The following is a 16,062-nucleotide window of genomic DNA, read 5'->3' on the forward strand; positions in this document are numbered from 1 at the left end:
TACAAGACATTTGCCATTTCATACAATGCATAGTGTAAATTCTAATTATTCATTTCCTACATGGCTTAATTTCAAGAAATGGTGTGAAGAGCAATTGCAACCAATCAGAACTGAATATTCATTAAGCTGCAGCTGATTGGATAGACTGATGTTTCCACCAGGTTCCTATTGGTTTTTTCACACCACCTTTATTTTTTAAAGCTTGCTTTTGACAATTTCAAAGATTTGACCAGCTGCCGTTTATACATAGTTTTAGATAGGATATTTCCAGACAGCTGAAAGGCTTTTTTTATTGATTAGCACAGCTGATTTTAACTATTTAAGGGCCACAGTTATTTACTATTATGCAATCATTTTTGTAACAACACAAACTGTCAACGCTCAGCATTACATTACAATCTTCTCTTAGGCGTCATGCACGCGGAGCTTGAAAAATGCCGCTTATACAGGCATTAAGCGTTTGTTTTTTTTTGTGTCTGTAAAATCACCTCTTTGTTAGCCTATGTGGCCATCCACCATCCACGGGGGTATACTTATGAATGCAATCTATTGGGCAGAATAAATTAGGTAGTAGAATGCATTTATGCTCAAACGCTATTTATGCATAAACACGTGTACAATATGTGACTTTTAGCTTTTTTTTATGCCACGATTTCCTGCCAATAATTCTGGCGTTCAGAGGGGCTTTCCAGATGCCCCATGTACACAAGGCCTTAAACTGTGCAAAATTAGGTTTTTGACAATATGACCTGTAACAATTGTAATGTACAGGCACCAGCCTGCTACATGTGGCCAGCCTTTCACCCAAAATTGTGAGGGGCTGTTATGAATGTAAAGCATGTATTCAGATAATTGCCCCAGATTAGAGCCTTGCCTAGTCCTTTCACACTGATTCTTCTCCGCGGTACAGATCCTAATTATCCGCAGAGCTCATTATCAGGATGAATAAGCAAGCAGGGAGCAAACAGTCCTGGGGCACTATCAAACAAGCATGGGAATACGAGTTCAGGCTCACAAGTTACAGGTTCAAACCTTACAAGTGTTGCTAAAGTAAAATAATTTGATCTAGCGCAATCTCAAATTAACAGTGTTTTTCGGCCCCATTTACCTTCCTACATAACACTACCTTCACTCTCAGATGATGGCCACACAAAGGAAGGTGTTTATCATTTAGGAACAAGCAAAATTGAGAGTTTTCATTCAAATTTTGTTCAAAATTAACAGGTTTTTTTTCTTATGGATGTAATGGACTTTAATAGTTCCTGGGGGTTACTGAAGCACCTTTTAACTCTCCCAGGCCTGTACTTGTTCCTAACAGGCCTCTCATTAGAGAAATAATTTAACTTTTCTTTCACAGGAAAAAAAAACAAACAAGAAAAACGTAAAGAGAAATTTAAAACAACAGTATAAAAGTTACAACCAATTATACAAAAAAACAAATGGAAAAAACACTACCAAAAAAAAAAAAAATCAAATACCTCCCCCAAAAACACCCTCTAAATCAGGGGTCTCCAAACTGCGGCCCGAGGCCTGGATGCAGCCCTTTGCTAGTCTTTTATTCCGTCCTTGGGGCACTATTCTTCCAAATGATAGGAGGTGCTTTACCTCCCACTGACACCAACAATTGGGCACTATTACTTTCACTGATACCAGTGATGGAGCACTACTCAGATAGCAAGAATAACTTGCCACAAATTGGTGGCAGTGTTGAATTGTAAGCCTTGTTAACTTGCTGTGCATTTTCACTGGCAAGTTGTAAATTTGCAGAGCACTTGAAGCACAAGTTCTAGTTGACACTTTTATGATTTGTAGCAAATTTGCATGGCAAGTCTCTAGCAAGAGCAAAGTTGCAGTGGTGAGTCTACAGCAAGAGCTCTGCAAGTCACAGTGGTCCCTGTGGTGGGATGACTATTGCACAACATAACTGAATCAGAACTTGCAGCCCTGCAGAATGTTTGCAAAGAAAGTTGATCTGGAGTCAAACAATGCGGATTTCCTGCAATTGTGCAACAAACTTGTGAAGCCTGGCAAGCATAGCATTAGCTTAGCAAGTCATTTTCAACTTGTTTACCCTGACTAATAATGGGCCCATGCCATTTTCTACCCCCAATGGCCACAATCTGGCCCCCTTAAATTCGGAGGGACAGAAAACTTGCCCCTTGCTTGAAAAGTTTGGAGACCCCTGCTCTAAATAAAGAACATAAAAGCAAATTTTGTTAAGCAGCACAAAAAATGGTGAATGTTCAACAAAATCTGCCCATTCCTATTCATAACTGTTGCCTTTATTATGAACTGACTGGCAGTTTTGAGCATGGGTCAGCAGTTATTTTTTTGCTACTACAAATGTATTCAAAACATCAATTTTTATGGATCACAGGTGATTATTTTTGCTGATGCTACCAACTTTTTTTACTTGGAAACATTATATTTAGGTCTGGTTCACACTTATGCGATGCGGGAAGGCTGCGAATCCGCAGCCTGTTCCCGCATCGCACACCCGGCAGTTCACACTGCCATATGCGATACGCTGGGGGTGTCAATGTAATCTTAACGACACCCCCAGTTTGATCGCATATCGCAGTGCGATCGTGCAGTTCGCACAGGATCGGATCGCACAAGTGTGAACCGCTGTGCGATCCGATCCTGATGCGGCTTCCAAAAAGGGTCCTGTGCGTGTTTGCTGCGGCTGCGGTGCGAATTTAGCCATACAAAGTGTATGGCTAAACTCGCACCGCACAGCCGATCGCATGTAATGAAGGAGCAGTGCGCTCCGACATTACATGCGAACCCCGCACTCGCATAAGTGTGAACCGGGGCTTAGTCTGCTCATGGACAATTTTTTTTTTTTGGTAGATGCTGAACCTAAAAATATATATCTCAAAACTCTATTGGTGGCATATCTGCATTGAGTTCCCGAGTCTGCCTACCTAGTGTAGCTATTATGAGGGGTTCCAAAGCATGCTTTTAAATGGTTTATTTAATTTATAAAAAAAAAAAAAAGGCAGGAACACCAAAGAATGAGCTGGGAATTATGGTAGAGACATTTGTCGTAAAGTCGTAACTTAGTTTACAAAGCTCCACCTGTACCTAGAATATCCCTTTAGGGTTAATTAAAAACTTTGCAACAATGAGATTTAGGCTGTATTAAAGGAAACTGATTAAAAGATGAGGAGCTAAGGACTAAGGTGTTAAAATAGAACTAGGCAGCTGAAATGTTCTCAAAAGAGGATCATAATAATCATAAAATGACCATCAAATAGCAGTAATAGAGAGATGCTTGTGCTCACCAATGAATTGCAAATGAATAACCAAATAGTGCAACAATGACTTATGCTACTACAGCAGATTCTTCAAAGAGCCACCTGCTTTCCTTAGAGGCAAACATATTCTATTATCCAAACGTGACATTGTTTCCAGCAAATCTAAAAGTTTTATCCAGCAAAAGTAAATGTCATCCAAAATGTTAAACGCTATTGCTAGTAAGGTAAAGAACTGGTTTATAAATGTGGTGAAATAATAATGATAGTGTAACAATGACAAAATATTAATATTGTTTCTATCTGTACTTTTCTTCCTGGAAAAAAAAAAAAACTGCCTTGTTGCTACAATCCAGTCCAGTGATTTGAGAGTAAAGATGTCTCCTCCTTAGGGTGTTATTGAGCTAATGAGCTAAATCCTGGCCAAGGAGAGCAGGTCTAAGGGGACATGGTGACTGGATGACACCAAAGGAGGATACTCCTTGACCCTCCAGTCCCTAGACTGGATCACCCTAACTAGGACTTTACTCCTAAGGGGAATTGCTTGGTATCCAAGATTAAACTTTATTACTATTTGGGATGCCAGATAACATTTAGCTCTGCTGGAAACGGCATCATTTTTGGACAACAGAATTTGTTTGCCTCTGAAATGGGCAGGTGGTCCTTTCCAACAATCGGCTATCAGTGAAAGCCTTAAATCATTGTCACACTTTTTGGTGACTCATTCATAATTTATTAGTGAGCACAAATATATTTATTACTATATTTTGTGTATTGCCCACATGAGTTACATAAGTGCTTTTTTTTTTTCGGTGCAGTATGTCTGGATTCAACTGGCTATGTTGTCATTCACATCCCATGTGTTTTAGTGATGACCTCATAATATATATACGTATCCTCCAAAACCATCTAATCCTCGTACGCTTTTATTTTCTAGAAAAGTCCCCGGATTTAGGGCTCTGCTACCAGAAACCTTGAACTTTGAAAAACAATAGCCCCACTTTATGTATGCGTTCAATTTAGTTAACTCTATTGTCTCCTTTTACACTTTAGGCCTTTAAAATTAACATTTTTTATGCAAAAAGGGTATTTTATTAAACCGTTTCAGAAGGTCTTAAAAAAAGGAACTGAGGAGGCTGTGATAGACTGACTCATAGTTACATAGTTAGTCACGTTGAAAAAAGACACAAGTCTGTCAAGTTCAACCAGTAAAAGCTCAGTCATTTTTAAAATGTTGGCAATGTCAATGTGCCTGTTGACTAGGACCATATAAATGTTTGCACATAATGGATCCCCAATGAAAACAAAAGGACCCAGTTCACATAAAGGCAGCTGTGGTCACAGCATGGTCAATGCCACATAATAAGTGCACATAAAACCTTAAGATGCATGTTTCCTAACTTTAAATAAAACAAATACATTGCATCCCATTTACTTTAGGGTACGATAAAACTTTTTTAGCCTTGCTGTAGCTGAATTGGGTCTCTCCAAGTACAAGATTAGAGCAAAGAACTACAGAATCCAGTGTATTGTTGGTGCTTTGTAAGGAACATATCCTGTAACAATGTGTATTTAGTTACTCCACTAAACACATTAGGCGGGGCGGAGGAGAGCAGTGGAGTCAGGGCTACACACAAAGACCCCAAAGCAGCATATGGTGACTGGTTATGGGACGTGTGCAGTGGCTGCACCCCACCAGACGCTCTTCAAGGTAAATAGGAGTGTGCAGGGGGTGGGGGGACATGTGGTTTTAACCAGAATTCATTGTGAGCAGTGAAGACAGATTAATAACCCCCCTCCTGGCACTTCCCCGCTCCCCAATTGTTCTGTGCACAATAGAGACAGGCGGCCAGCATTAAGCACCCCCCTCCCCCTCTCTGGCAGGTGCTGTGTGTGGATCAGCCTGATAGCTGCACTTTCAGCATGTCATCTGCTTGATACTCAGAGGCTGTGCAGGAAAAGTCTGATAAGACAAGGACTGGAGAGGGCCTGGGGGATACAATGAGCCCAGGGAAGGTTTGTTAGAACACATAAAGTACATATTTACCAGTGGATAAAAGGACCCATAGTGGGTTTGTTTGTTTTTTTGCTAAGGCTATAGATACCTTAGGAGAGCTGACTGCCATATCAAGCTGGCCATACATGAACCGGCCGAATTTGGATCCATGTATGGGCAGGGAGGTTGTACAGAAGTCGATCTACCGATTAACTTCAGTACAACTGCCATATTGGATTTTCCCCGCTCAATCAGTGCTGCAAGCTATAGCCTGCAATTCTGATCAGTGTATTGATGGCGGTGAAGTCTCCCTGCTTTCAGAATAAAATAGTTCAGTGGTGAGGATTCTCCTATCCACATCAAGTGTGTGGATGGGGGACACTAGTAGTAGTTTTTTTTTTCATTCAACCCAGCAGGGCTAACGCTGTAACTTTGTCACATTAGTACAGCGATCTCCCCTACTGTTCTATAGTGTTCTGACAGGGGGACGGCCCCCCTGCCAGAATACTCCAGTCAGCAATCTCAGCCATTGGCTGAGAGCGCTGATCGGGAGCCAATTGACAGACCTTCTTTGGTCATGCACCTTCGCTAGAAGCTGGCCGGCTTCTGTCTGACCGACTGCAGCACACACGGGCCGCATGTAAGCCGGTTTCTATTGAACTGGCCGATGCCACCTGACATTCGACCTGTGTGTACTAGGCTTAAGGCTGGACATAGAGTATGCAATTTTTGTTCTTTCGAAAGAAAATTGCTCGATTCCCCCCATCAACACATTCAGTCCCGCTGAGCTATTGTATTGTAACAGCAGGAGGTTTCCCCGCTGTCAGAATACAACGATCACTGCTGGCAGCTAAAGCAGCCTGCCCATAGATTGATCAAAATTCATCCAATATCTGCTGAACCAGCTGGATTTCAATCTGTCTATGGCCAGCTTAGCTCTTTTTTTTTCTAACCATTAATGGTTTTATAATGCACACTTGATATTGGCATAGGATTGTTTCACGATATGACTGCATTTAACCAGACAATAAAAATCTTGAGTCTATGAAGAATCCGTTAGTGAAGTAAAGCACAGGCTGATATAGGAAATGAGAATCCTCATTCAATAAATTACATAGATATTCACTTCAATTATCCAATCATCAATCATGTGAAAAGCAAATTCCTGTTTAGAAGCAATGCCTAATCATGTAGAGATGAAATAAGTAAACAGGAACTTTTTCACATAATTGGATATATGACATGAATATTCACAAAATGTATTATAGGTTTATTATTGATTGAGGATTCTCAACTCTTTTAGCATACAGAAGGTGCATCACATTACTTTTCCCGCTGTGCAGAATTTAGGGTACTGTGGTTTGCAAATTTCATTATTTCCCGTAACTGAGAGTTTTGCCCACCCCTCAACACAATTACTTAGATTGTGCATTGCAGGGATGGATCAATAGTGAAGGTAACCATGTTTGTCTGAATTATTTTTTTTTACATACATTTTTTTATGTTTATTCATCTTAAAACAGATGTTTTTTACCCTTTTCACTATATATTTATACATCCTTTGTTATACAAAAACATGTCAAATGATCCCTAAAGCACTATGGGTGAGCTAAAGAGAACACAGCAGTAGCTACCTTTGGCTCACTCTGATTAAAGTTATATTAAACCCAGACAATTATTATTATATTGGAGCTTACAAATTCTTAATTGTGATGGCAGCATTCGTTTTTTTTTTAGGCTTTCTTTCTTCATTCATTTTTATCAGGTCATCCAGCCAGTAAGTCTGTTGTTTTTCAAAAGAACAAGCTCTCCTGCAGATGTATCCAGTTACAGGGATGAGACAAACCATTTAATACTGACAAGGGTGCTTACAATGATCAGCTTTTATTTATTTATGGTAAACCTTTATCCCAAAAGGAAACAATTTTTATAAGGCAGTTACAGCAAACAAATATCTGGAGTTTGGCTTCAATTAGTTTATGTATTTAAATCTGCTAGGCCATCTTAAACTCCCCTCCCCTGCAATGACAATGCAGCTGGCCAAAGGTGCCCCCTGTGCTCCTTTATCCAGAGTGTAGGCACTCAGAAGGTGTGTTACTGGCCAGATCACCAGGTGAAAATGGACGGAAAAAAGAAAAAATGATTGTAAGCTGAAATATATTGCATTTTTCAATTTGGGTTTACTATTGCTCTCTAAAATCTTGGACTGAGCCATCTGATACAGGACAAGTCACTGTGTGTGAATTCCCACTTGAGCTCTGTAAACAACAGCTGTTTTTTTTTTAACAGAAGGGCGATGTAAAACTCTAAAGTAAAAATCCAGCCTAACTAACTATACTTAAAAATGTTCCCTGTGTATAAAAGATCTGTATACTTACCCATTTTTAATCCTGTATGGTCCAGTCTTGTGATCCATAGCTCCATCTTCCCCATGTCAGGGAGATGCAGGGGAGAGGAGGAAGCGCCAAAAACGGCTGGGCCATGGGAGCCTATTAGTGACATCACCACTCCTGGGAATCCCAGCTATTGTCAAGCACTCCCTCCTCTCCTCTGCAGCCTCCTCTCACTGTCACGGGGGATCACCTGTCCGAACTGTAGCTAACTAAAAACAGGTAAGTGTACACAACTTTTTTTACACAGTTTCGGCAGAATAGGTAGCAGGAGGAGGAAGGGGCCATTTTTAAGTATAGTTAGAGTTAGGCTGGAATTTCACTTTACAGCATGTGAAAAGGAACCTAGAGCTCCACCTACTGGTTAAAAAAAGGAATACATTTAATATCAATGTGCACTATTTCATTTTTTTTTTTCAGAAAAAAATAATGGGGTTTTTATACTTACCGTAAAATCCATTTCTCTTTTGTTCATCGACGGACACAGCGCTCCATAAATCATAACTACAGGGTTATATTGCCTCCTCCAGGAGTAGGACTAGGCAGAACAAAAAACACCTGGCTACGTCCATGGGCTATCCTCAGCTTGGTATATAACCCCCCTCTCTGCTCTAGGTAATCAGTTAAGTAGCAAGCAGTATAAGATGTATCAGAACTCCATAGAGGGGTGGGTGCTGTGTCCGTCGATGAACTCAGAGAAATGGATTTTACGGTAAGTACATAAATCTAATTTTCTCTTTCATTCATCAATGGACACAGCGCTCCATAAATCATACCTACTAGGACGTCCAAAAGCAGTGCCAAAAGAAAAAATGAGGGAAAATAACCCAAGGCTAAACATAAGAGCCCTTAACCAGGACACAGGAGCCTTAACCGGGTCACAGGAGCCCTGTCTGAAAAATAAAAGTTTAAAGAAAAACACCCCTCAAGGGGGAACAGCCCCTCCTAAACAGCAGCCTGCAAAACTTTGCGGCCAAAAGAAGCATCCGCAGATGCCAAAGTATCTACCTTAAAGAGTTTTGTGAAGGTATGCACCGACGACCAAGTGGCCGCCTCCAAACTTGTGATATTGATGCCTGATGACGGAAGGCCCAAGAAGCACTTCGTGCCCAAGTAGAATGCACCGTGACAAGGAAAGGTGGAACCTGACCTATAATGGAATAAGCCTGAGTCACAGTCTGTCTGATCCATCTGGAGATGGTAGCCGAAGAAGCGGCCAGCCCTTTTCTTGGTCCGTAACCACAAAAAGCGGGTCTGACCCCTGAAAGGACACAGTAGCTGCCAGATACACCTGAATCGCATGAACGACATTAAAGGTATGCAAAGCAAATTCCTTGGAATGAGCCGGCTTGGGACACAAGGAAGGCAACACAATGTCCTCCTTCAAATGGAAGTCAGAGACAACTTTGGGCAGGAATGATGGACAGGGACTAAGAACCACTTTATCCCTATGGACCACTAAATAGGGACTGCGATAGGATAATGCCGCCAATTCCGATACCCTGCGGGCCGAGGTAATAGCCACCAAAAATTTCACCTTCTGGGATAACGTAGGCTCAGACCGGTCAATGTCCACAATCCAAGGTAGGTGATAATCCACGGCTTGACACTGCAAGGAACATGTGTGAATGAATTGGTCGCACACCACCAAAAGGATTTGATGAAGAAAACGACTTGGTAGTGAACAAGCATGTAGCATTCGTGTGAAACGTGTCTACTATATCCTACCCTGCTGTACCTTGTACCACAATGTGAATAAAGAACTTTTTCTTCATCGAATCCTTTTGGTGGTGTTCCACCAATTCCTTCACACAGAGGAAGGACCACCCTGGTCACAATTAGAATCAGACCTAGGTAAATCAATTCCCTGGACAGGGATAGGTGGGACCTTAGGTAGTTCGGACATCACCTGAACCTTTGCAGGAATTAAATCTGCATAAGGAGACTCAGGACCTAAAAAAAACAAGCTTTGCCCCTGTTTCTGGGTACCCCAAAAAGAATCATTTTGTGGATCCCCTTGACGCCCATGATGGACTTATGCGTACCAAATGACATAGCCACCTCTGTGGCTACATCAGCCGCATCCTCCATTTTTAAAGTCTCACACACTGGACCACCATCAATGCAACCATGGGAAGCTTGGGTTCCAAGAGACCGGCCCCCCCATGAGGGAATCAGTGGGGGAGATGTGACCCTGAGGCTCCCTCCTGAAGGTAGGACACAGATTAGGGGAGACTCCGCTGTGCATTCTGCACTGGTCTCTGCACTGGGACCCCCCTGCAATATACCCATACTGCAAACAGTAAGGGAAGGCACCTAGTGGGGTATGCACTTCTACACTGGGACCCCTCAACACTACCAGGGCAGAACACACTATCCCAGGACTCTTACAGAGTGCGGATAGCGGGGGAGACCCTAGGTGTCTCCGCTGCATCCTCTGCCCTGGGACCCCCACCAGACTCCATGTCCAGATAGGGGGGAAAGGGAGTAGGGGAAGCCCAGCTCACTGGGGGATTAAAGGATGGGAGGAGGGAACCTGTATGAAGGTCTGACTGTCCCTGGAGGTTACCCGTGTCCACCCCAAAAAAAAAACGCCAAAAGGGGAGAGGGGGGACTGTACTTACCCTTCCATGGTGCTGGTAATGCTCCAGACAGAATCCTCACCACCGAATTAGGGGAGCAGTCGGCCAAGCAACCGCTGTGATTCAGACCAAAGCCCGGTCCTATGCAACCCTGCGAGATGTTAGCCTCACGCACAGAGGCTGGCCCGCGAGTTAATGTCGCAGCCGACCTGACGCGTAGCTGCGGTCTGCACGCGCTTGCGTGCTTGGGCTTGGGGGACCACTGGATCTAGATTATCCAGCCTGTCGCCCAGCCCAGCAGTTGATTGTAGATCTCCCGAGAGAATAAACAAAAAATTGTTAGGACCTGAAAATCCCAGCCGATAGCCTAGATCCTTACTCCTGACTAGACAGATTAAAACTGATTACCTAGAGCAGAGAGGGGGGTTATATACCAAGATGAGGATGGCCCATGGGCATAATAGGGTGTTTTTCTCTGTTCTGCCTTGTCCTACTCCTGGAGGAGGTAATATAACCCAGTAGTTATGATTTATGGAGCGCTGTTGCCGTCGATGAACGGAAAAAAAAAAAAAAGTTAAAATGATTTTTCTCTTTTTTTAATCCTGAGCATAATAAAATAATTTTATACAAAACCACTACACATCATCCTTTCATTAATGTTGTTGATCTTTGTAGTTATACAAGGAGGGAAACTGCGCTCAGCTATGATCATAAGAAGCTGCCAGCACTAAGATTTATAAAACCAAATCCCAAGCAATGTATACAGTAAAGTGCAGCGCTAAATATACACATTCAATATAAACATATACTTTAAAAAAGTGCAATAAAAATGAAAAATGTTTTACTTTTAATTGCACTTTTTTGAAGTACTGTATATGTTTAAATTGAATGTGTATATTTAGTGCAGCACTTTATGTATATATATATTACTTTGGATCTTTGTAGATAGTCTGCATACTCCCAACATAAGTGTGTTCCAGGGTGTGTTTGCCTGTAACCCTACCTACCTACTCTGCTTCAAAAACATGCATCTTTGGGAATAGACATGCTTATGTGGATGACCCAAACTGTTCCAAAAGTAATTTCCTGGTAGTTGAACTGTGCCTGCTTGTCTGACTATCCTATGATTTCACATTTAGGATACTCATACATCTTCAGATATGTCATGTGGTTTGACAAAAGCAATATCAGCCGCCTGTTTTTTCCATAATAACTAACCCATTGCTTTTTCCATTAAAATGATTGCCTTCTGATGTAGAGATTTTCAAGCATGTTTGAAGATCTCTGCAACCCTTACCAGCAGCTGTTGCAGCAGCTAATCACTTATCACACGTTTGTTGGCTTCTATTCTGTGCAAACATCAACAGCATATGGCTGGATTTGCCTCATCCATGGTGAAACTTAATTTTTTCTGTTTGCCAAGGGGATAGTTAGCATAATAATAGTAGGCTACAGTATATACTGTGTAGCACTACCCCTTCAAGGGCTGCTGATAACTGGTTCCCCTATTCCTAAACAGCCAGGCAACAAGCATTTTTCACTTCCATCCGGACACAAGAAACAAACAGTCTCTGATTTATTTATTTTTTTTAAATTTAGGGGTGATAGTTTGGATAGGGAATAGGAATTATGGGATGCCCAGCTTGACTGAAACAATAAACAGGGACAACTCCCTCTCTATGTACAAGATCCTGAACTGTCCTCCTTCCTGGACACTGACAGTCTGTGGTGATCAAAGCAAAAGGCATTGAGGACTAGGAACTCTCAGCCCCTTTTAGAAAAATGCACAGTATGTTGTAACCTGCATTCAGGGGTCTCTCCAACTCCACTGTAGAAACTGCTCCCAGCTCTACTGCCTGCAGGAACTACCAGCCCACCTGGCTGCTCTGAAGATCTCCCAGAATAAGGGATAGGAAGGGTTAGGCACAGTGCTGTCCTCCTGAAATATAGCTATATGTGGCAGTCTCTACCCTTGTGAATCCCTGGGTGTGCTGATGTGCTCACGCTGTCATCTGCCCCATCCTGCTCTTTAGGCAATATTCCTCCTCAAACCAAAAAGCTGATAGGATCTTCCCAAACCGGCTAAAGCCCAGCCTGGATGCAAAGCCCCCCCCCCCCAATTAGACACAAGGTCCCCTCCTAGGCCACTGACAGTCTCTTCAGCACTCCATCTTCCACTCGACTGCCCTTTTAGCATGGCTCTCCCATATTTAAGGGCTGACTCAGCCATCCTGCCAGGACATTCTGCCTAGGGATTGGCCAAGTACCCTCAAGTATGAAGATCCATCCTTCTGGCCTTTGGAGAAACTTCTAGAAGTTAGTTGACAAACTTCCAGGTTCAAGGGGGAGGTACCAGAGACCTGCCTCTTTGTAGCCATCCAGCCTGACCTGCAGTAACCCTGACCCAATTTCTGACTCACAAACCATGAGTCATACTTTAAATTTGCCTGCACTAATCTAGTAGCACACCAGAGGGCACTACAACTGTATGGCAGTGGTTGTGCTGGCTAGCTCTGAAAGGGACTATAAATATTAGCTGGACCTGCCAGCCTCCACAAGAAAGCATCTGGTCTTTCCCTGACATGTAGATGGTATACCATGACAACCAATGTGTATTCCCAACATATTTCAAACTGAATTTTTGTCATTTATGTTACTAAACACAAGATATTTCTCAGTGTGTTTAAAGATTTTTTATCAAAGCTACACATTTTCTCTGCTACCAGTATATATCCATATTGTAAGTGAGATTTGATTTGCAACTGTGATTCCCCAGAAACTAGCCAATGAATCGCAACCCCGACAAACACTTTAGCTGGCCATAGATGGATCGAAATTTGGCCAGCTCAGCAGAAAGTGGCTTGATTTCAATCCATCTATGGCTGTTCCAAGCTTTTACAAAGCATCAGCAATACTTTTTTTGAAGCCTGAAAAGCGCCATAAACTTTAGTGTAAGGATGATATATACTTTTTTTTTTTTGCTTTAGGCTAGTAGCTGGCTTTACAAGGCTTTCAAGAAGCTTCAAATACTGCTAAAAATAACTGAAGGGCTGTTATCCACCTGTTTTTAACATCCCTAAATTACAGATGTAGGAGCTTACTAAAAGCTTGCTGTCTACACTGCACCTATGGTAGCCAAAGATTTACACACACTTATCCTTTCTATAACAGTAAACCCCACTGCCCCCTATTCAACCTTCATCATATCCCTAAAAGTAACTTTTAACCTCATATTAACAGTTAACCCTAAATTTAACACCCTATGATACTACAGAAAGGTAAAATCATCAGTGATCTCTTTTGGAAGCTTGTGTTGAAGCAAGGTAGCATGTAGCACCATCTAGTGGTTTGAAAGTATAATGCCAAGGGAATAGCAGCACACTGAAACAAGGCTTCTTCATCTGGAAGCAGGAGTTTTGCTTTCTAAAGGATTCCAATACTTTCACTGCAGTTGCCCCTCAGTTATTGTTGTTATTCACAGAACTAGTCCACATTGAATTGAGCACACCAGACTGGACGCAACTAAATTCCAACATAATTATTCACATTTACCCATGCATGCCTATCTAGTGGAAATCTAAAGTTCAGAATGTCTTTAGTACTACACTATGAATGTTATGGAGAAACAATCAGAGTTAGGCTAATATAAGCGATTGATTCTATATGTTCAAATGTGCCTATTTATAAAAGATTTACATTCACCATCCTGTTTACTTTGTCTGAAGATAATTTTCGGAGAGGAGGGTAAGAGCAGAAATCCCACCTGAGATCTGATAGCTACAGCCTTGTCAATTGATAACCTCATATTGATTACAGAAAGTTTCGGCAAGCTCCTTAGTGTAAATAACAGAATCAAATATCAAAATCAAATGACCTGTACTTAAAAGGAATTTAAACAACTATTGGGAATTATATTATCAAGGTCATTTAGGCGCTTGAGACCGACCTAAAAAAAATATATATATATGTATATATATATATATATATATATATATATATATATATATATATATATTTCACCAACACCAGGAACGGCACTAGGCTATCAGCGCTCCACCACTCATGAGAAATATAAATGATGAAGTGGAAAATAACTCACTGAATAAACAATGCAATGATGCAGCTACAAATAATACAGCCTCTATAGCTAGAAAAAAGGAACTAACGACCTAGTGGGTGCTGCTGTCAAAACGGAGGTGGGACATCATCTGTAAAACAAAAAAAGAGACGAAGGGAGGGAGACAGCACAACCACTCTGGTGTAGTAAGTTCCAAAACATTTTAATTACAAAGAAAAGTTTAAAATAATACTCACAAAAATATATAAAAAACACACATATATGGAAGTCCATGGGAGAGGATAAGCTTGTGGTGGGGGCATATTTCTAAAAAGGGTGCAGCTGGATGGAAGATGAGCTTTTGCAGGCACAAAGTCTGGATTTCTTGAGAGACAGCAAACCTTATGTATGAGGCCAGTACAGGATTTAGTCTAACAGTATCATATAACAGAGATCTATAATTGTTTATAATCCTCTAAGGCATTGGCACTTTGCTTGCCTTTATCTGGCCCTTGGAGTACTTTTCTTCCCATTAATGCAAGACACTCTTCATACCACTGACAACAACAAGGGGGCACTATTCCTACCACTACAACAATTGTGGTACTATTCCTCCCACTGACATCAACAAGGGGGTAATATTTCTCCTACTAACACCAACGATGGTGCAGTAGTCCTCCCCTAATGCTAAAGATGCACTGTTTACTCCCATGGACAATTTCTACTCCCAATGGCCAAAGTCTGGCCCCCCTAAAGTTTGAAGGACAGTAAACTGGCCCTTTGTTCAGAAAGTTTGGAGACCCCTGCTTTAAGGTAACCAGTTCTTTGATTCTGTTATTCACACCCAGGAGCTGGGAGATAGCATGCATTAGCATTAAGTTGACTTATTCTTGCTTGGGTTCCCTGGCATCACATCAATTGCAGGCAAGAAGGGGACACTGCTCATACACATCAGTGGGTTCCAGCCGTAAAATTGCTTAATTATGTGTTATGTCTTGCTTAACTATTTAACATCACATGATTCATTGCAAGTTTTTTTGCAGCAATCTGTCTTCCCGGCTGCAGCGAGTCTCATGGTTTTTGTGAAGTGCCTGGGGAATGCAAGTGCCGCATGGGATGGCAAGGTCGCCTTTGCGATGAGTGTGTGCGATATCCAGGCTGTCTGCACGGATCCTGCTCTCAGCCTTTTGAGTGCACCTGTCAAGAGGGCTGGGGTGGCCTCTTCTGCAATCAGGACCTGAACTACTGTACCAACCATAAGCCATGCCGAAACGGCGCCAGCTGCACCAACACTGGACAAGGGAGCTACTCATGCAACTGTCGGCCAGGATTCACCGGTACCAACTGTGAGATCGAGAGCAATGAGTGTGCCAGCAACCCCTGCCGGAACGGAGGCAGCTGTAATGTAAGTGAACACACTGGAGCCCTGAGATGGGGTGTTAATTGAACCAATGCTGTGCAACTGGTCTGTCTTCTCTATTTCTCTGTAAATTTGGGCAATCGGGTGCGCATCGAGTACAATAAAGAGTAGTTGCCTGCCTAGTTTAGCAGAATATTAACAAATGCTTAAAAAGTGGTACCCATTTTAATACATATATACCAAAAACACCTCTATGGCATCACACATTCAACAATAAGATAAAAATGAATCACCCAATAAAAGATAAAATAACAAAACCAGCGTTTCTGCAAAAGTCACCTTTACTTCAGGGATTTTCTCATAGTACATTTTAATACCACTAGATGTCCTCAGTCTGATGACCAACATCATTTAACTACT

The 16,062-nt window shown here is 41.8% G+C and overlaps 2 protein-coding genes across 2 annotated transcripts in view; one reads left to right on the forward strand and one right to left on the reverse strand.

Moving 5' to 3' along the window:
* LOC309559342 (uncharacterized protein) overlaps window positions 1-16,062 on the forward strand; it is a 70,728-nt gene that overhangs the window by 22,897 nt on the left and 31,769 nt on the right. The window contains exon 5 of the mRNA XM_082262575.1: window positions 15,326-15,687. Coding sequence (XP_082118701.1) covers window positions 15,326-15,687 — 362 coding nt within the window. The remainder of the gene's footprint in view (window positions 1-15,325; window positions 15,688-16,062) is intronic.
* Window positions 1-16,062, reverse strand: part of LOC309559345 (cytochrome c oxidase subunit 7A2, mitochondrial-like) — a 361,900-nt gene that overhangs the window by 20,305 nt on the left and 325,533 nt on the right. The gene's annotated exons all lie outside the window — the stretch shown is intronic.

The sequence above is a fragment of the Pelophylax lessonae genome, assembly GCF_965119305.1.
Source record: "Pelophylax lessonae genome assembly, chromosome: 7".
Lineage (NCBI taxonomy): Eukaryota > Metazoa > Chordata > Amphibia > Anura > Ranidae > Pelophylax > Pelophylax lessonae.